The 20836-nt window shown below is 45.1% G+C and overlaps 1 protein-coding gene across 2 annotated transcripts in view; it reads right to left on the bottom strand.

Moving 5' to 3' along the window:
- Positions 1–4725: 4725 nt before the first annotated feature.
- LOC308676772 (branched-chain alpha-ketoacid dehydrogenase kinase-like) overlaps positions 4726–20836 on the bottom strand; it is a 46968-nt gene continuing 30857 nt past the window's right edge. For both annotated transcript variants that reach the window (XM_081342792.1, XM_081342793.1), the window contains exons 6-13: positions 20434–20481; positions 19485–19604; positions 18224–18322; positions 14608–14681; positions 13115–13243; positions 9693–9782; positions 7359–7520; positions 4726–5817 (exon numbers count right to left, since the gene is read on the bottom strand). In XM_081342792.1, coding sequence (XP_081198918.1) covers positions 5673–5817; positions 7359–7520; positions 9693–9782; positions 13115–13243; positions 14608–14681; positions 18224–18322; positions 19485–19604; positions 20434–20481 — 867 coding nt within the window. In that variant the 3' untranslated portion in view covers positions 4726–5672. The remainder of the gene's footprint in view (positions 5818–7358; positions 7521–9692; positions 9783–13114; positions 13244–14607; positions 14682–18223; positions 18323–19484; positions 19605–20433; positions 20482–20836) is intronic.

Genomic DNA, 20836 nt, shown 5'->3' with positions numbered 1-20836 from the left:
GTATCTGATTCCAAAGTCCATTTGATTTAACTATTTGATCAGTGAAATGGTAATGATTATCTCAACAGACTTTTGAGAAAGCCGAGTCTGCAGACCAAGTTTTTGTGGCAAAAAAACAACTGCAGTGATTCACTTAACAACTGTGGCAAGAACGGTCATAAGATGGGGTTAAAGTTTGCTTAACAATTGTCTCGCTTAGCAACAAAAATGGGTGGGAAAGCATGCAACTGCAGCTGGTCAGAGAGGAGATGAGAACTGCCTGCTGCACCTGATCCAAGAACACACATAGGGCAGAGAAAAGGCAGGAGCAGAGAAGGTCAGCCAGATTACTCGTGAGGAGAAAGCCTCGCCCTTCTTAATGGGCTGCATTTAGCACAGCAGACAGATGGAGGCAATGCTGGGAACAACGTGTTCATTTCCTAGCTGTGTGTTTTCCAGTTGTGATTCCTGCCTTGCTTTGGATTGACACCGTGCCTTGAACCTGGATCGTGCTTTGTGAACTCTGGACTTTTCTTGCCTCGTGAAACCTCTTGTATTGTGGATTTTATTTTGCCTGGTGGGTTTATTTTTGATTGGGCAACTTTAGCATTGGCCTGCTTGTGGCTGGACGTAATTGGGACAGTTCTGGGCTTTTGGTGAAGGGAATTGCTGGGCAATATTAATAAACCCACTAAACCATGGTTAAGTGGGTGTGTGAGTGAGCAGGAGAGCACATTGACTTATGTCTGGTTGCGTAATAACCTAAGTTACAATGGAAACCAAAAAAGGTACTGCTGAATTTGAAGTTTTGACAGCTGCCTCCTCAACCCTCGCCGTCCTGTGATGGCATTTTGGGTGCTTGGCAACTGGCCCACATTCATAACCGTTTGCAGCATCCCACGGTTACGTGACACCGATTTGTGACTTCTGGTTTCTGGCAAAAACTGCCCATTGCAGAAATGGGTTCCCTTAATGACCATGGTTTAGGTTTAGTTTCCTGCTCTATGTTCGGATCTGATTAGCGTTCACCTTCCTTGTCCAGATTTTTCAACCAGTTGCTCAGAATTGTCCTCCTCCCGTTTTATTGATTCCTACCCTGCCTTTATTATTTTTACAAATAACTCAAGGCGGCGAATATATCCAACACACCTTCTTCCTCCTATTTTCCCCACCACAACAACAACAACCCTGTGAGGTGGGTTGGACTGAGAGAGAGAGAGAGAGAGAGAGAGAGCCACCCAGCTGGCTTTTGTGGCTAAAGCAGGACTTGAACTCACAGTCTCCTGTTTTCTAGCCTGGCGCCTTAACCGCTAGACCAGATTGGCTCTTTTATCTTCTACTTCCAATAAGACATCTTATGGAGATCCATCTAGACAGCACACTAAAAAGCAGAGATGTCACCCTGTCAACAAAAGTGCGTACAGTCAAGGCTATGGTCTTCCCAGTGGCAATGTATGGCAGTGAAAGTTGGACCATAAGAAAGGCTGAGCGCCAAAGAATGGAGGCCTTTGAACTATGGTGCTGGAGAAGACTCCTGCGAGTCCCTTGGACTGCCAGGCGATCAAACCAGTCAGTCCTAGAGGAGATCAACTCTGACTGCTCTTTAGAAGGCCAGATCCTGAAGCTGAAACTCAAATACTTTGGCCACCTAATGAGAAGGAAGGACTCACTGGAGAAGAGCCTAATGCTGGGAAAGGTTGAGGGCAAGAGAAGAAGGGGACGACAGAGAATGAGGTGGCTGGATGGAGTCACTGAAGCAGGAGGCGTGAGCTTAAATGGACTCCAGAAGATGGTAGAGAAGGCCTGGAGGAACGTTGTCCATGGGGTCGCGATAGGTCGGACACGACTTCGCAGCTAACAACAACAATGGAGATCCACCTCCCTTCTGCTCTGCCCCTGGCCAATTTTCTGTGCCCTCTTCTCCTTGTAGATCTCATTTTGCTGGTAGGCATGGCAACTTCTCCAGGCAGCACCCGGAGTACTTCTTTATAGTGCTCAGGTTAGTTTTGAGTCATGGGATATTTGTGAGAAGGGCCTACGGTAGCACAGAAGCTTGATGACCTTGTGTTAGCAGGCTATTGAGTGAAGACAACTGTCTTTATTAGGACAGGTTGGCATCATCAGCTAAAGAATGAATGAAACTACAAGTAGTCCTCGACTTATGACCACAATTGATGAGTGAGACATTTGTCAGGTGAGTTTTGCCCCATTTTACAACCTTTCTGGCCACGATTGTTAAGTGAATCACTGCAAGCTATTAAAATTAGTAACAGGGTTGTTAAGTCAACCTGGCTTCCCCATTGACTTTGCTCGTCAGGAGGTCCCAGAAGGTGATCCCATGATCCCAGGACACTGCAACCGTCATAAATATGAGCATCCAGATTTTGACCCCGTGGCCGTGGGGATGCTGCAATGATTCTAAGTGTGAAACACGGTCATACTGTAAGTGACTTGTTTTTCGGTGATGCTGTAACTTTGAGAGGTCATTAAATGAAGTTGTAAGCTGAGGACTACCTGTATTCATATTTAGGCTAGGTGGCCTCTTGTTAAAGGTTTGCCCAAAGAACAAAATCTTTTATCTCCTCTGAAGAATCTCGAAGAACAGAAAGGCCTTCTTTGGCCTTTTTCTCCAACGAGAAGAGGAACACGGCTGACGTTACCTAGGGTAGTTTGGTGAGGAAACCGTCTGCAAGAAAGCCATCAAACTCAAGAGCACCAAGGATGCCAGAGAGGCTTGCATTTGCTTCCCCAAGGCAAGTCCTTCCCCGTGTCAAATGTCCCCTCAAATAAATAAATAGGTAAATAGATAAGCCCTCCCTTGTTCCCATTTACTGTCCTGTTCACACACACAAATTTTAGGACCTCTGCTAGAGAAAGTATTCTTCCTTTTGTTGTTAGTTGCAAAGTCGTGTCCAACCCATCGCGACCCTATGGACAACGTTCCTCCAGGCCTTCCTGTCCTCTACCATCTTCTGGAGTCCATTTAAGCTCACGCCTCCTGTTTCAGTGACTCCATCCAGCCACCTCATTTTCTGTCGTCCCCTTCTTCTCTTGCCCTCAACCTTTCCCAGCATGAGGCTCTTCTCCAGTGAGTCCTTCCTTCTCATTAGGTGGCCAAAGTATTTGAGTTTTAGCTTCAGGATCTTCCTGTAAGCAAGGTCTAATTTCAGAGAATATGAAATTTTTACAAATGCAAAAAAAAACCCTCTGTACATAATTTCAGAAAATTAATTGTGTTTTCATTGCTCCCTCCTTTCACCCCTCTTTGTCTGTGTTCAAGTATTTCTGGCAACTGTTTGGACAAGTTCCTAAAGTTTTCTTGCAAAGAAGAAGTGGTTTGCCGCTGCTGCTTTCTTCCCAGGGCTGAGAGAGACTAACTGGCTCAAAGTCCCCCAGCTGGTTTTGTGCCTAAAGTAGGACTAGAAATCAGTGTTTCCTGGTTTCTAGCCAGGTGCCTTTAACCGTTACACCAAGCTGGGTCTCTTCTTCTGCGGGCGATTGAATATGTGCCATAAAATTGGTTTCGACTCCCGAGATCCCCAGCTTAACTCCAGGCAGTCCTTGACTGTCAATCACTCATTTAGCCACCACTCGAAGTTACAACGGCACGGAAAGAAATGACTTACGATTGCCCCTCGCCCTTATGACTGTCACAGAATCGTCAAGAGTCATGTAATCAAAATTCAAGGGTTTGGCAACCAACATGCATTTAATGTCAGGAGTCCTTACCACACAACCCTGGCTCCAAGAAGAAACAAGCCATGGAGTTCACCGGTGGCTGGCTTTAATCGCCAAACGTTCTGGCATGCGTTTAGTCACAGAAACAGCAAACCAAGTTAGTGCTGGGAGCAATCACCTCCCAGCGCCTTACATATGCGTTTCCCAACTGGCCCCCCCCTCCCACCCCCCCCCACCTAACCAGCATCCGGTGTGCAAGTTGACATGAGCAGCGAGGCAGGACGGCCTGCAGGCTTCCAACTCCAGCTGAAGGCCTAGGACTGGGGCGACGGCATGCGTGCCCATAGAGGGCTCTGCGTGCCACCTGTGGCACGCGTGCTATAGGTTCGCCACCACGGTGCTAGAGGCATCCGGATTCCTGGTGTCTCCCTGTGCCAAACAGCTGTTCGGCGGGCTGGCGGTGGAGCTGATGCCACCATGCTCTGCCAGTCGGGGTAATGGGGGAGGGAAGGGCTTGTTGCCATTGTTTTTGTCATCCGCTGTATCTGGACGCCCCCAGGCGCTGTCCTTGTCCCCCTTCCCCCCCCATGTCGAGCCCACACAGGCTTGCCATTTAAGACAGTTGCAGCATCCCAAGGTCATGTGATCGCTATTTGCGACCTCTCCAGCCGGCTTCTGACAAACAAAGCCTCATTCGCTTAATGACCGCATGATTTCACTTAACAACTGCAGTGATTTGCTTAACAGCCACGGTCACAAAACTGGGTGCTACTCACTTAGCAACCGCCCTGGCTAGCAACAGAATTCTGGTCCCAGTTGTGGTTTTAAGTCAAGGACTACCTATAGCAATAGGGTTATGTCATAGCAGGATCTACAAAAGTACACACCCTACATGTGTATGAGTCCTGCAGGTGAGCTGCGTCCTCCGGAAAGTTTTGTTTATCACCACCACGAACAACAAAACATGGTTTTACATCGGTAGAGATTTCCATTTCCGATATGTACGCAGTGATAGTAGCTACAGGTATCCCTCAAGGAAAGATGAACATGCTGGATGTTTGAGTGTGCACTTTTTTTTTAATTTAAGCATTGTAATGGGAAATCATGGTTTTTCATTTCGAATCTCCACCCTGTAATGGAGAGGAAAGAGGGAAGAGCAGCAGACAACAAACTCTTTATTCTGGATTTAATAGTCAGCTAAGATCAAGGGCAGAGAGGAAAGGTGCCAATAACATACGTTGCCTCGGGAAGAGGCAGAACCTTGTGGAATCCGTCGTCTGGATTGCAAAAGGGGGCCATGTCGTATTTCCCCACCCCCCACGCCCTCCTCTTTCACTGCTGTGCACCACGAAAAGTCTCTTTGCCGAGCGACAGGTAGATTCTAATTCCCAAGAAGGAAACCCGCCTTCAAATCTTAGATGGCAGCAAGGGAGAACTCTTCAGATGCTCCATCCTGTCATCAGAGTCCATCCACAGAGATGAAGAAATGCTGAGTGGCCAATCGTGGTGGGATCCGGGCACGACGCGTGACGGAGGACACCTCCTTTTCACCGTGCATCTTCAAAGCCTTCAAAAGTCAAGCCGAGGAGGTTGGGAAAAAGGCCACAGGTGGGGTTGGCGGCGTGCAAGACGACGATGGAGAAAGAACACTGCTTTGCTCGGATGCTCTTGGTGGCCTTGAGCGAGTCTTTCCACGGGGGAGGGAGGCAGGGAGGGGCTTTGGGTTGCTTGGGTTCAAGAGGCCACCCGAGGACCACCGAAGATGCACCAACGCGGGACTAGAGGGTGCATCGGGAAGCAGTGTACTGAAGGAGCAACCACGCGGGAGAGGAAGCCCTCTGTTCCTTCCTCACCACATCTAGGTGTCCCGAAGGATCAAAGTGCTTCGTGAGGGGAGCACAGCAGATGCTTAGGAATCCAGATGAGGGGAAAAAAACCGGTGGTGGAATCCATGCCAACGTGGGTTCGGTGTGGGGTATATAAAAGCTTTCTCCGGAAGCAAGGAAGGGGTCTTTCTAAATGCGGAAACTCTCCTCTCTGCCATCGATGTGTTTGAGACGGAGGTAGACATCTGTGCCAATGCCCTGCAGGGATTGGAGGGTCAAGGAGCCACCTAGATATTCGGCGTAAGCCCGGGATGTTGGCAAGCCAAACCCGAACCTGTGGAAGAAGGAATCAAAAGGGATGGAAAGTGTCAAACTCTCCGCAGCAACAAGAAGCGTCAGTAGCATGATGATGCAACGTATTAACATATATGGTGGACTTGTAAAAAAGTTAAAGCTTTTTGGATTAAAATTTGGTGGAATATGCAGAAGATATTTAAGAAAAAGATAAAATTTTCTCCACAATTATTTTTGCTGGGTATTACTATTGACTCTACTGCTATAGAAACTAAATTGATGCTGAATTTAATAACGGCAGCAAGACTTTTGGTAGCGCAATATTGGAAGAAGGAGGATTTGCCTACTATAGAAGAATGGACTTTAAAAGTTTCGAACCTGGCAGAATTGGCGAAAATCTCAGCATATTTGAAAGACCATTCGCAACACAGATATATTTTGGAATGGAGAAGATGGATTGATTATATCCAGAATAAATATGGGACCAAAAAGTTTCATTTAGCATTTGAATGAGTATTAGATTTAGAAGATTTGTTATTATTTAGTTATTTTTAAGGAGAGTTAAAGTGCGATAGGACTCAAAGTGTTATTATAGTTAGTTTGCATATTATAGTTTAAGATTGTTAGGGTCAATACCCTGTATTATGCTCTGGGAAGTCGGGGGGGGGGGAGGGAGAGGGAAGGGGAATTGGGTGGGGGTGGGGGATGGGTTTTTATGTTTTTTATGTTTAAAATGTATCTGTAAAACTTTTCAATTAAAAAAAAAAGAAGCGTCAGTAGTAGAGTCCTCTCTTCGAGGGCCAGTTTTTGGAGGAGACAGAAACCTCCAAAGACACCCTACATGGCTTATTCGCAGCAAACTAGCCTCACTGTGCATCAGATTGACTTGCATGCCCACCTATTACAGTAGGACCATGGTGGTGAACCTATGGCACGGGTGCCACAGGGGGGCACGCAGAGCCCTCTCTGTGGGCACGCGCGCCGTCGCCCCACTCCTAGGCCTTCAGCTGGGTTTGATAAAACCTTTTCGCTTTAGGCCTCCGCTGCCGTGTGAAAAAACAAACAAAAGGTTCAATCAATCAATTTCAACTTCTCCAAAAAAAAGTTCTGGAGAAGGTGGAATTGATGGATTGCACTTTTGAGTCCCACCCAGTCTGCCGTTACCACTGCAGCCACGCCCACCCAATGGGCCATGCCCACCCAATGGGCCACACCCACCCAATGGGCCACACCCACCCGGCACCTGATGATACATAAGTGGGTTTTGGGTTGCAGTTTGGGCCCTTGGTCTCAAAAAGGTTCGCCATCACTGCAGTAGGAGACGAGGAAGCCTCCGTGGGGTGTCGCTGCTTCAAGAAAGGTAAGCCCCTCTTCCCACCCCCCACCCCCCCAATGCAACCAAACTACTGAGCGATGACTATACAGGTAGTCCTTGAGTTATGACCGTAATTGAGTCATCAGTCGTGACAGTCATCAAGCGGGTCACCACATGACCGGATCTGATTTCGCAACCTTTTTGGGGGGCCTACCATGTCTGGATTATCCCAAATACCTCCCTTCCCTTCTATGCCGTGTGCTCACCCGTGCATGGGGCCTGACTGGGCACTGTTCCCCATTTCCACCATGTTCCCGAAGACGCTGCTCAGGCGGGGATCCTGAGCGCTCGCTTCAGCCGTGGTAAAGTGGTAATCGGTGACCTTGTCAACGTGATCGTGAGGGATTCCTGCTCCTCGGTCCGAAATCCTGCCAACAGGAAGAGAGACATGCAGAAGAAGCCATTCTTGACGCGGCAAACTTATGAGACTGGCTTGCCTTGGTAGAAGACCTTCTTGGTAAAAGATCAGATGGAGGGAGTGCAACTCCACCGGTCCTCTTGGGTTTCTCAGGAGCTTTGGATACCCACCATGGTATCTTCTGGGTCATCCGTGGTGGCACAGTGGTTAGGAGGCAGCATTGCAGGCTAATTCTGCTGACTGCCAGCAGTTCGATCCTCACCGGCTCAAGGTTGACTCAGCTTTCCATCCTTCTGAGGTAGGTAAAATGAAGACCCAAACTGTGTTTTTTTTGGGGGGGGGGCAATATGGTGACTCTGTAAACCACTTAGAGAGGGCTGTAAAGCACTCTGAAGCGGTATATAAGACTAAGTGCTATTGCCATTGCTGTCTGATAGGGTTCAGCCTAGGAAGAAATTTGCAGCAATTCTGGTCTCTTCTGTTGGGACATGCTCAGAAGATGAATTATTATTATTATTATTTTGGCATTGATTTATAAAGTCCCAAGGGATTCTATCTGTCTCCTCAGCTAACCTCTAGAGCAGGGGTGTCAAACTCAATTTCATTGAGGGCCGCATCAGCATTGAGGTTGCCCTCAAGGGGCCGGGTGGGTGTGGCCAGGGTGGGCGTGGCCTACTGGGTGGGCGTGGCTAGAGTGCGTATGGCCTACTGGGTGGGCATGGCCAGCTCTACATTGTTCGCATCAAGGGTGCCTATGGGGGCCTGGGCAGGAATGGGAGAGATCTGGGGGTCTCTGGCAGAAGGAGGGTCTCTGGGCCAGGGCCAAGGCAGTGGGGGCCGTTCCCTCACTGTTTCCAGGATGGCTTTGTGGGCCGCATGAAGCCACTTCGTGGGCCGGATCTAGCCCCCGGGCCTTGTGTTTGACATGTCTGCTCTAGAGGTATGTGGGAGGTCATTCAGATCTTGGGGTGGAATGTTAACAGGATGCTGGCGATACCCAGCTCTGCTACTTCCCACCATCTAATTCCAAGGAAACCATCTGGACCTTCAGTGGCCCAGCTCAATAGTGGGCTGGGTGAGAGAAAATAAGCTGAAATGAAATCTAGACAAAATGGAGGCACTGCTGGCAAACAGATAGCTGGAGTCGGGAATTGGGGTGGGATCTGCAGTTTGGGGGGGGACTCCTTCATCCCCAGTTGTCACAGGAGCTGTATTTACCCACTTGTGGCTCTGAAGCTGGTGGCTCAACAGCAGTTCCCCATCCCTTGCTTGCAGTCTGTCTTGACATTCTTGAAGATGTCTCTTAACCACCGTCATAAGGCCTTTTCTTTGGTGGCTTATAGGCTACGGAATCCCCTCACTAAAAAGGCTCATGTAGTTTCTGCTCTCTTTGTTCCATTTAATTTATCTAATTAAAGGCGGGGGGGGGAAGTGCTCTGTAATTTTTGTTCTAAGAAGCCCCTCGGAGCATTGGAATAAACAGAAAGATGAAGTAAAACATTACTAATAAACAAAAATGCTTGCCGTACTCCTTCCTACGATGGAGATATTCATCTAGTCAACCTCAAGAGTAGGGCTCAATACAGTATATTCACAAGTATCATTATCTCGGTCCTCTAAGGCAGGGATGTTTAACTTTGGCAACTTTGGGACCTGTGGACTTGCAACTCCCAGCCACCATGCCGGCTTGGGAATTCTGGGAGTTCCCATCAAGACTGCAGGCATCAGTAGCCACCTTAAGCCTTCAGTAGAGATTAGACAGCCCATGAACTGTTGGGATGATCGTTTCAGGGATATTTCCTTGCCAGATTCCTCAATGTCTACAACAGTGACAGAGCTTCTAATGCATTGTTTACACTGGAAAAGTTCTTAAATATTCAGGCAGATATTCAGAGATGTACAAAGCACAGTTAAACATCGGCAGATGATCGCAGGGAAAGATTTATGACGTTATTAAATGCTTTAGGGTAAAATGTTTTATAAAATTTGCCAAATTTCAATTCCACAGGATTCATCGCTCCTAGATTTGGATGCAATCTGTAAGATAACCCATTTCAGGTGCCTGGGTTCAAAAACTGTAGCCCCACCGTGCACTGTGTTGCCCAGTTAAAGTTTCCCACAGACAGACAGGAGAGTTTTAATAGTACATAGATGTGCAAACAGTGCAGCAAAGGCTGTGTACCTTATGATGAGGTCAATGTCATTGTTGGCAATCGTGATGATAATGTCTGGCACGTTGTATGGGGTATCCAGGTGAGATTCCATAGTAGCTCTGAAAGAATCAAAGCCATGAAGCTATTATTCCATTAAAACAGCTGATTGCAAGAATTTGAAAAAAAAAGTGAAATTAAGGATTTCACTTTTTTTAAAAAAAGCTTGCAGTTTAAGCTCAGAATGTGATAGATTATTTCAAAGCAGTCTGCTAACATACAACTTTTTTTCCTTCTACCTCCTTTTCCTACTACTGGTTTTCTTCCTTCCCTTTTCTCTTGGGAAGTCACCTCTTTCAATCTTTTATTATTATTATTATTATTATTATTATTATTATTATTAATTTTATTTGTATACCGCCCTTCTCCCGAAGGACTCAGGGCGGTGAACAGGGCAATACATGTTAAAAAGACAGAATACAAAAATTAAAAAAGATTAAACAAGTGCCCAGAACTCTTAAATAGATTAAAACACATTTAACAGTAATAAAAACCCAACCCCCTCCCATCAGGTCAGGCCAGCTTGTTCAAAGAGATACGTCTTTAGATCGCGCCGGAAGGAGCGAAGGTCGGGCGCCATCCGGAGCTCAACCGGAAGACGGTTCCATAAATCCGGCACGCCCACAGAGAACGCCCTCCCCCTGGGGGCCACCAGTTGGCATTCTTTGACCGGTGGCACCCTGAGGAGACCCTCTCTGTGGGAGCGTATTGGGCGGAGGGAAGTTGATGCCGGCCGCAGGTGCTCCCCAAGGTATTCCGGACCCATGCCATGTAGGGCTTTGTAGGTCAATACCAGCACCTTGAACCTCACCCGGAAGACAACTGGGAGCCAATGCAGCTCACGGAGCAGAGGTGTAACATGGGAGTATCGGGAGACTCCCAACACAACTCTCGCGGCTGCATTCTGTACCAGTTGGAGCCTCCGAGTGGTCTTCAAGGGCAGCCCCATGTAGAGAGATCTTGATCTTCTCTATGGTGTTTTGTCCCTATCCAGAAAATATATAGATCAAGACAACAGAAACGAGAAGCTCGGACTTTCTGAGGGGGGAAAACCAACCACTTTTTAATGTTTTACGTACAGGGGTAAAAGGTAAAGGTAAAGGTTCCCCCGCACATGCGTGCTAGTCGTTTCCGACTCTAGGGGCCGGTGCTCATCTCTGTTTCAAAGCCGAAGAGCCAGCGCTGGTCCGAGGACGTCTCTGTGGTCATGTGGCCGGCATGACTAGACGCCAAAGGCGCACGGAACGCTGTTACCTTCCCACCGTAGTGGTCCCTATTTTTCTACTTGCATTTTTATGTGCTTTCGAACTGCTAGGTTGGCAGAAGCTGGGACGAGTAACAGGCGCTCACTCTGTTATGTGGCACTCGGGATCCAACCCACCAAACTGCCGACCTTCTGATCGACAAGCTCAGCGTCCTAACCCACTGAGCCACCACAGGGGGCTGGAGGCTAAAACACGTAAGGAACAGTTGCAGGCATTGGGTATGTGTAGTTTAATGAAGAGAAGGGTGAGGGGTGACGTGATAGCAGTGTTCCAATATCTCAGGGGCTGCCCCAAAGAAGAGGGAGTCAAGCTCTTCTCCAAAACGTCTGACAGGCAGGACAAGAAGCAACGGATGAAAACTAATCAGTTAGAACAATTAATCAGTGGAACAACCTGCCTCCAGAAGCTCTGAATGCTCCAACGCTGGAAGTTTTTAAGAAGAGACTGGACAGCCATTTGTCTGAAAATGGTATAGGGCAGGGCTTTTCAACCTTTTCACCCATTGTACCACTTTTAGGATATGGCAACATCCCAAGTACCACCAGTCGCCTAGCAAGGTGTCAAAAACGTGATGAAACCCGCCCCCCCTCCCAAAAAAAAAGGAAAGGAAAAAAGTGATGAGGTTCGCTTAGTGACTGTTCAAAGTTACAGTGGCACTGAATAAAGTGCCCCCTAAGCCACAGCCGAGCAAGACACCTGCCTGCCTGCTTGGTGGCGCTCTTCCTCCTGTCCGAGGTTTTCATTGTTGTGAGCATTTCTGTTGAGGATTGGCAGTGGGGGTGGGGTGTGTTTGGTTTTTATTCCCCCCTGTCTGCTGGGTGGTTGCAGCAGGTTTTGGTCACTTCACATGACCCTGGGACACTGCAACCGTCATAAATATGAATCAGTTGCCAAGCATCTGGAGCCTGGAGCTGATCCTGGCGCTTCCGCTGAGCCCTGACAGCCCTGCAGCTGTCTCTTGCTCAGGCTTGTGCGTTGCTGCCACTGATTCAGCTCATTCCCCTCCCCCACTGCTACTTTTTTAGGATGGTCGCGTACCACCTGCCAGGTACCAATGTACCACAGGTGGTACCCGTACCACTGGTTGAAAAGCCCTGGTATAGGGTATCCTGCCTGAGCAGGGGGTTGGACTAGATGACCTCCAAGGTCCCTTCCAACTCTGTTATTCTATTCTATTCTATTCTGTTCTGTTCTGTTCTGTTCTGTTCTGTTCTGTTCTATTCTATTCTATTCTATATTCACTTAAGGACTGTGGCAATAAAGGTTCTAAATTTGGATGTGATTCACTTAATGTCTTTAATGATAGAAACTCCAGTCCCAATTGTCATAAGCTGTGACTGCTCCAACACTGGGAGTTTTTTAAGAAGAGAGTGGACAGCCATTTGTCTGAAATGGTTACGGGTTTCTTGCCTGAGCAGGGGTTGGACTAGATGACCACCAAGATCCCTCTCAACTTTATTATTATTATTATTATAAAACTTTTATTCATAAAACATGAAACTCAGTCAACTGAACACTCAAACTGACTGGCACTAATGGTTGACACGGGTTGCTGCCAGCATCCTAGGTATCAACCAGGTATCTCCTTAAAATGTAAGATGTTCCAAGTAGCGTAGTTTTTTGTAGCTTTGCTGGAGTTATTGCAGGAAGCTGTTGTTATTATTATTATTATCAATCATCGCACAGTCAGCCAGACTGTTCAGACTGGATTTGGCATTTTTGTCTACCTATCGAGTCCTTACCAAGGACCTGGGATAGGCAGATGTGGATGTTTGATGGTATTACAGATATCGTCGCAGGATGGAAGCAGTTCCCAGTAAGGCCGCCTTTTGCAATTGACTAATGGCGAATTTGTCAATGCCAATGGTGTTCAAGTGGTGCTCCAGTTGTTTTGGGATTGCACCCAAGGCGCCTATTACTATTGGTGGCACTATTATTATTATTATTATTATTATTATTATTATTATTATTATTATTATTAATCTCCCTCGTGATATCCATCCATGACAGATGCCTGTTTACATTCTTGACATTCCTGTCTTCTCATGCAAGTAAATCCACCAAATTAGGTCCCAATCCCCTAAATTAGGTCCAAATCCCCCTCCCACTAACAGTGCTCCGGCACTCACCGCATTGCGTTCTTGAGCAACTCTGGAAGGATGTAATCCAGAGGCATCGGAATGAAAGGGAAGCGAGCTGCCACGTGCCCATTGATCCGCACCTGAGGCGCATTCCCATACTTGTGTTCACACAGGCGCCTGTGGAAAAATGGGAAGCGGGATAAATGGAGGCCCACATTTCTTATTAAGTGATGTTTCTGGGGACAACCTGTGCTAGAAAAAGACTGATTAGTTTCCACCTTTGCAGGCATGCTGACTAAACCAATCCCGTAGTTTTGGTGTTCACTCCTGATCCTTTTCTCTTTGATTAATGGAACAGGAGCAGCATTCTGTCAATCATCAGGCACAAATGCAATCCTCACCCATATACCGAAGAGGTTATAGTCATAAGCAAATCGGATCCATCTTTTAATCGGTCTCCAGTTATTACACCATCCAAAGGTTTGAATTTTAAATTATTCTTTAAATTCAACTCAACATCTTTTATTGGGTTATTTTGTGCTTCTATTTAGTTTAAATGCCTTTTAATATAACGCTTGATGCTATGGCATGATTCCGATCGATCTGCAATTAGCAGAAGAATTGCAGGGTGGAGGAAGCTAACGGTTACAGGCAGTCCTCGACTTACGGCCATGATTGGGCTACAATTTCTGTTGCTAATAAGATGATTGTTAGAGTCAGTTTTTATGATCTTTTTGGCATGGATGAATCGCTGCCGTTGTTAAGTGAGTCGTGAGGTTGTTGAGCAAATCTGGCTTCCCCCAGTGACTTCAGAATTGTCAAAAGCCAACCAGGAAGATCGCAAATGGCAATCTCATCATCGCTCCAACCATCGTAAATATATGCCCTTTGCCAAGCTCCCAAATTTTGATAATGTGACAATGAGGATGCTGCCACAGTTATAAGTGTGAGGACTGGTTGTAAGTCACTTTTTTCAGTGCCATTGTCACTTAGAATGGTCGCTAAATGAATGGTTGTAAGTTGAGAACTACTTGTAATCTACAAAGCCTAAAAAAACAAAACAAAAAAGAACTATCTAATATGGCCACTAGGTGGAGCTATTGACTGTAGCATATTATACTACAGGTTAGTCCTCAAGTTACAACTGTTCTCTTAATGACTGTTCAAAGCTACAACAGCCCTGAAAAAAAGTGACTTACGACTTTTTTTCACACTTATGACTCTTTTAGCATCCCCATGGTCATGCGATCAGAATTAAGACGCTTGGCAACTGACTCACATTTATGACACTCGCCGTGTCCTGGGGTCATGTAATCCTCTTTTGTGACCTTCTGACAAGTGGATTCACCTAACAATTGTATTATTAATTTAACAACTGCAGGGACTCACTTAACAACTGTGGCAAGAAAGGTCGTAAAATGGGACAAAACTCTCTTATCAAATGACTCACTTAGCAACATAAATTTTAAGCTCAATTGTGGTCGTTAAGTTATACCTGTATAACCAGTGTGAAACCAGATCAACAGCAATAAGTAAATTACCTGGCGAAATCTACCCATTTTTCAATTATTTTCTTTGGCGACAAACGGGTGCAGATGATTCCGACAAAATCTGGCTGCAAGAAAAGGCAATAACAATAATAAAAATGATGCTTCAGCATCGGATGGACGCCATTCATCCCAATGAAATATTTAACCTAAAAGCTGTCTTCCCTCAACCCCAAGGCCAAAATCTAAAAGCTAATACTAAAAAAAAATTTGGGCTGGGCAGGCAAGTTCTATGGGCTGAGGATGGTTGCTAATTTCTCCTGCCAGACAATTTCTGCTTCCTTGGTCACTCCGGAATCTCAAACCTCTCTTTATTGCCGGAGGAAGGAACGTTTGATCTGTCTGTTCTGACGAGGAATCCTGCCTGAATTTGGGTGCCTTGGAACACGGCATTGTTAAGATGCTCTCTTGGTATGCCGCCCATAGTGCTTTGTTGTTGTTGTTTTTTTAACATGAAAATGTTTTATTAAATGTTTTAAAGACAGCGTAAAAGCCAACATAAAACAGAAACTAGAAAGAAAAAAAAGAACAACAAAAGTGCAGTAAGAATCAACAGAAAGAAGCTGCTTCTGGATTCCTTTGCGGCAACTATAAATACGATTACAAAAGTATCTCTAAAATTATCAGAACCCTAATTCATAACTGCATTTTTTTTCCCGTTTCATGTGTTAATAAGAGGTTTCCAGTCCCCTTACAGAAGGAGAGAGGAAGCTAGCTGTGGGTCTGTGAAACTAAAAAGGGAAGAAAGTAATAGAGCTGTATGAAGGTGACTTGATTTTGTAAAGTTGAGAAATACACCTGAAAGAGCATGAAGATACAAGTATAATTAGGAACGAAAAGGCTAAACTTTATCCCAGTACATAACAGCTGATGTGATCTAGGTTGTTGTGGCTGGCATGGAAACAAACATTTAGGTTAGTGAGACAAGCAAATTAGGCTCCAAAGGTTGATGATAATGGAACAGCTGAACTTGAATTGTGGGGAAATTGTGTAATATTCTTAAGGAGTAAAGAACTTGAGGCAAAATTATTCTGTTACATGATATGAATCAGTGGAGGAGAAAAAGAGTGAAAGCATACAAAAAACAGTGACTGGGACATTTGAAGCTGCATTAATGAATCAGAACGACAAAGAATACAGAATACAAATAAGCATTGTTCTATTCACAGGTACACAAGACAGAGAAATGAATATATATATCTAAAGGCATAATTGATCTGATTGTTCATGAAGTCTGAGAGAATTAGTCAGGGATGAAAGAAGTCATTATGTACTGTGAAGAATAGATCTTGGGGGGGGGGAATAGAAAAGAAGAAAAGAGGTAAAACAAATAAAACTAAACTGGCAGGAATAGCCAACATCCCAGAAGACAAACTCAGGATCCAAAAAGATCTTGACAAACTTGAACAATGGGCCCTATCCAACAAAACGAGTTTTAATGTGGAGAAAAAGCAAAGTTTTATATTTAGGCAGGAAAAATCAAAAGTACAAGTACAGATTAGGCGAGACCTGGCTCAAAAAACAGTAACTGTGAGAGGGACCTTGGAGTCCTAGTGGACGATCACTTAAATATGAGCCAGCAGTGTGCAGCAGCAGCCAAAAACACTAATACAATCCTGGGTTGTATAAACAGAGGCATAGAATCAAGATGACATGAAGTATTAGTACTGTTTTATGAAACCCTAATAAGACAACACCTGGATTACTGTAAACAATTTTGGTCAACGTATGAAGAACGGCTACAGGACTTGGGTTTGGCTAGCCCAGGGGTCAGCAACCTGAAACAGTGAAAGAGCCACTCGGAACCGGTTCCCTCACAAAAGGAAAAACTGGGAGCCGCAAAAAATGTGTGCGCATGCGCGTACATGCGCACATGTGCAGAACAGGGTTTGACTGAAGAGTGGAGCCAAGGCGAGATATGCACCTACCCTGCATATTTGAATTGATTGGTTGAACTTTTTTAGTCCCATTTTCTATTTTTTTTGGACTGCACATGGCAGAGGACTGGGAGCCGCAGGAGACGGCTGAAAGAGCCACATGCGGCTCCGGAGCTGCGGGTTGCAGACCTGTGGGCTAGCCTAAAGAAAAGAAGAAACAGGGGTGACATGGTAACAGTATTCCAGTATTTGAGGGGCTGCCACAAAGAAGAGGGCCTCAAACTATTCTCCAAAGCTCCAGAGGGCAGGACAAGAAACGATGGTTGGAAACTGATCAAAGAGAGAAGCAACCTGGAATTAAGGAGAAACTTCCTAAAAGTGAGGACAATTAATCAGTGGAACTACTTACCTCCAGAAATCGTGGGTGCTCCGCCACTGGAGTTTTTAAAGAAGAGACTAATCACTAGACAGTCACTTATCTGAAATGCTATAGGTCCTCCTGCTTGAGCAGCAGGCTGGACTAGAAGACCTCCAAGGTCCCTTCCAGCTCTATTCTATTCTAGTCTAATTGAAATAAATAATAAATAACAGAACTGCAGGAGGAGAAAAGTCCTTAGAAGAAAACATTACAAGACAGATTAATTTTCCTACAGAAAGAATGGAAAGTGGACATAATGGAAAAAGTTGTAAGAATTGCTTGGAACAGTGGGAAACAATACATCTTTTTTTCCTTACTTATTTTGCTCTTTTCTCTTCTATTCTGATTTTTCATACTTTCCTATGAACTTGGAATTTCACTTTTTTCCCCCTCCCTATACTCAAACTGCCCTCAGAATCAACTTTGTTTTCTGTACTTGTCAAAATCTACCTCTCTTCTGAATTCTTCACTGCTGAAAAGGTCCGCAAACTGCTGAAAATGGCCAATTCCTTTCATTGTTATCAATGCTTTTGGAGGTGTCCAAAGAAATCAGGAAAATAATATTTCTAATTTAATTTGTGACAGCCTGGTCACCACAGCATGGGAAGGATTAAGGCAAATGGCACAGATTTAGGGAAAGTTAGTAGGGATGATCAGAAACGAGAAACTTTGTAGAACATTGTTTGAGGACACGTTTACTGTGAGAAGATTGAGTGGCAATGTGAATTTTAAAAAAGGAAGCAACTTTCAGTCAATCAGACTTGATCTGGGTAATCTTGGTAACAATGCAAAGGTGAGTTGCTACTACTTCTTCCAGCAGTTTTTGTCTTCTTGTTTTGGCCTACAACTCTTAAGATTTCCTAGTGGCCTCCCATCCAACCTGGCTTAGCTGCCAATATCAACCACGATTGGCTAGGTGCTGCCAACCTCCTGTGACCTGGCAGAACTGAAGAAGGTTCTTGGATGAGAAGCGAAACTTCTTCAAGGAAAAACAAAGTCCATTGTCCTTCTGAAAAAAAAAGCACTTTGGGGATAGTCACAAGGTTTGTATTTTTTTTTAAACCTTGGAGAAAGTCTGGCTGAACAGGAAAACATCATGTTTGCAGCCAGTCCAAGGCCAAGAAAAACCTTTTGAAAAAAAGCTATTATAGGGATGAGCCATAATGCTGGCTTGGATGGGGGAACAGCTTCAGACCGCTCAAAAATGTGAATCAAAATCAAGCTTAGCTTACTAACAGAGAGGTTCTGACTCCTGCAACTCAGATCTAATTTTCCTGATCATAAAATCTCAAGTTCAATTCAAGAAAGACTGTACTTTGTCCTCATGCAAGGCAAGATGGTGAGTAGCCAGCATCCGGATGCCTAAGCGGGATGTAAGGGTCTTGTCCAGAAAGGAACGGATCACCTTCTCGTCCTGGAAAGAAACAGGAGAGCTTCTGAGATTCAAAGCAACTGAAAAACCTTTCCCCCCAACTCAACCTTCCTCAAATGTTCTTCCCCTTGAGGGGCATCTGCTTTTAAACAGGCCCAGATGGGACTGAAATGTTTTCCCCGCAAGAGAGATCCAAGAATGAGCTGCCTTCATTATATTATCCATTTCCCCAAAATTAACTCCGTGGTTCAGATGATTATAGCGACAGGAGTGAAATCAGAAAGGTTTCATAGCCTGGAGCAGGCTTGGATAAATAGTCTCTCCTCATGAACTTACTCTCTAACCAGCGCTTCTCAACCTTGGCAGCTTGACGAAGGGTGGACTTCAACTCCCAGAATTCCTCAGCCAGGCACCCTGGCTGAGGAATTCTGGGAGTTGAAGTCCACAAGTCTTAAAAGGGCCACGTTTGAAGACCCCCTGCTCTAACTCTTCTAAACTCCTCTCAGGCATCATCTACATATGAAAGGGATTTCAAGCCCAATTCTTATGGAAATCTCTTGTGAAGTTTTACTGAGAAAAAAATCCAGTTTGTTGGATAGACTTCCATGAATCCCACCAATTCAACTATTTCCCACTTGAAGTAAACACATCCCTGTTTTCATGAGCCTTGGTGGAGCAGTGGGCTAATGCCTCCTTAAGTAACACCAGCTGCCTGCAATTAGTGCAGGTTCGAGTCCCACCAGGCTCAAGGTTGACTCAGCCTTCCATCCTTCCGAGGTAGGTAAAATGAGGACCCAGATTGTTGGGGGCAATAAGCTGATTTTGTAATAATGCCGCTTTGGGGGGGGGGGAAAGCCCTAATAAGCAGGCATATACATAGAATGAAGGCTATTGCTAAGCACATTGATTTGTGCTTTAGATTGTAAGCCGCCCTGAGTCTTCGGAGAAGGGTGGGATATAAATGGGATTAAAATAAATAAATAAAATAAAAATGAGGGGGAAGATTTGGGGGATTTCTTCCAAGCATCCTTCTGAGAAGAAGGGTCTTTTCACTGATAATGGAGAAGCTACCTCTTGGCTTCGCAATCCCCTGAAACTTTGACAGCCTTATCTCCATCCCTCTCAAAATAAGGCCTTCAACCACTGACTTCTTTGGCTGTTGCCCAACAGCTTCACCAACTTGGACAAGCATCCTCCCAGTTACCTGGATGTGTTTGCGACATTCCCGCAAGCCCTCTGCCAGCAGTGTGACAATGTCCTTGTGGTCATCCAGGAGCTGTCGGACCAGTTTGCAGTACTGGGCCTCTGATTCTTGGTCTTTGATCTTTTAACGCAGAAGAAGAGATGACGAAGGGAAAGCATTCAATGAGGGAACTGGGGCTACTGAACGATGTAGTCTAAAATGGCGGGGGGCTTGTTGAACTTGTCAGGGTCTTAAGCCCACAGTACAATTCAATTTAACCAATGTCATTTATTTTATTTATTAAATTTATTGGCTGCCCGTACCACTATCAAGTGGTTCTGGGCGACCATTTTTTAATCTATTTTGAAATATATATGCTGTTTCTTCTCATGGTTATAGGGCAGGATTCCCCAGACTGGACAATATTGATCCCAAGGAGCCAATACCATTATTATTGGGAAAGTAGTTATTATTAACTACTATCATTAGTACTATTAATTACAGTAGACAGACACAATTTTATTTTAGTCACGGAGCAATAAAAATACAATCAATAAAATGAACAACACAAAACTATCCCCTACTAACAAAACAAAACAAAACAAAACACCTATTAGCAACCATCTGTGGGCAAAGCTTATACATCACGTAGCAAAATTTGGCTACTTTTAGAGAAATAAATTTGCGTTGATTATTTTCACCGACAGCGCAGATAAAAATCATCAAAGTTCCCCAGAAATTTAAATAAAAGAGGTATAGTCAACTGGTGGCGAATATCTCTGTAGAACTGGCAGTACGGAAGAATGTGGGCTGTTCATTAAAGCAATAATTATTAAATTAATTTCATATTAACAAATGTGGGGAGTCAATGAACCATCTGAAACTTCACGAAGGGGTAGATGGGCTGAAGAATGTTTTATGCACCTCACAATGGCAAAAAATAAATGTTTTTGCTGCCAACGATACTTACTAGGGGAAATTCACTGAGTTTCTGGAAGGCTCGAATGTAAAGCTCGTGCTGAGAATAGAAGAGAGGGCAGGAATGAGTGAAGCAGAAGGGCCATCAACAAAATCATGCAATGTGCACTCTCCAAATTCCCAGTCTCCCATTAGATTTTGAGAAAGAAAGAACTGAAGTGGGTTAAACACAAGAAGAGAGAGAGACATAGTGGGATGTACTGGGCCTTCCACCCCCACCCCCCCGAGAGCTCGGAGTAGCTCACAAAATGATGGTCGGGGACATCTATTGGCCTACACTGCAGGGCTGCTGTAGAAACAGTAGTCACTGCTGTGATAATGCTGCCTCTGAGGGAAAATGAAATCTTGAGGCCGTGTCAACCAGCACAGGGGTCCTCAGCCTTGGCAACTTTTAA

The sequence above is a fragment of the Vipera berus genome (genome assembly GCF_964194415.1).
Source record: "Vipera berus genome assembly, chromosome: W".
Lineage (NCBI taxonomy): Eukaryota > Metazoa > Chordata > Lepidosauria > Squamata > Viperidae > Vipera > Vipera berus.
Note: the sequence above shows the minus strand (reverse complement) of the source record. Positions and strands in the feature narration are given on the sequence as shown.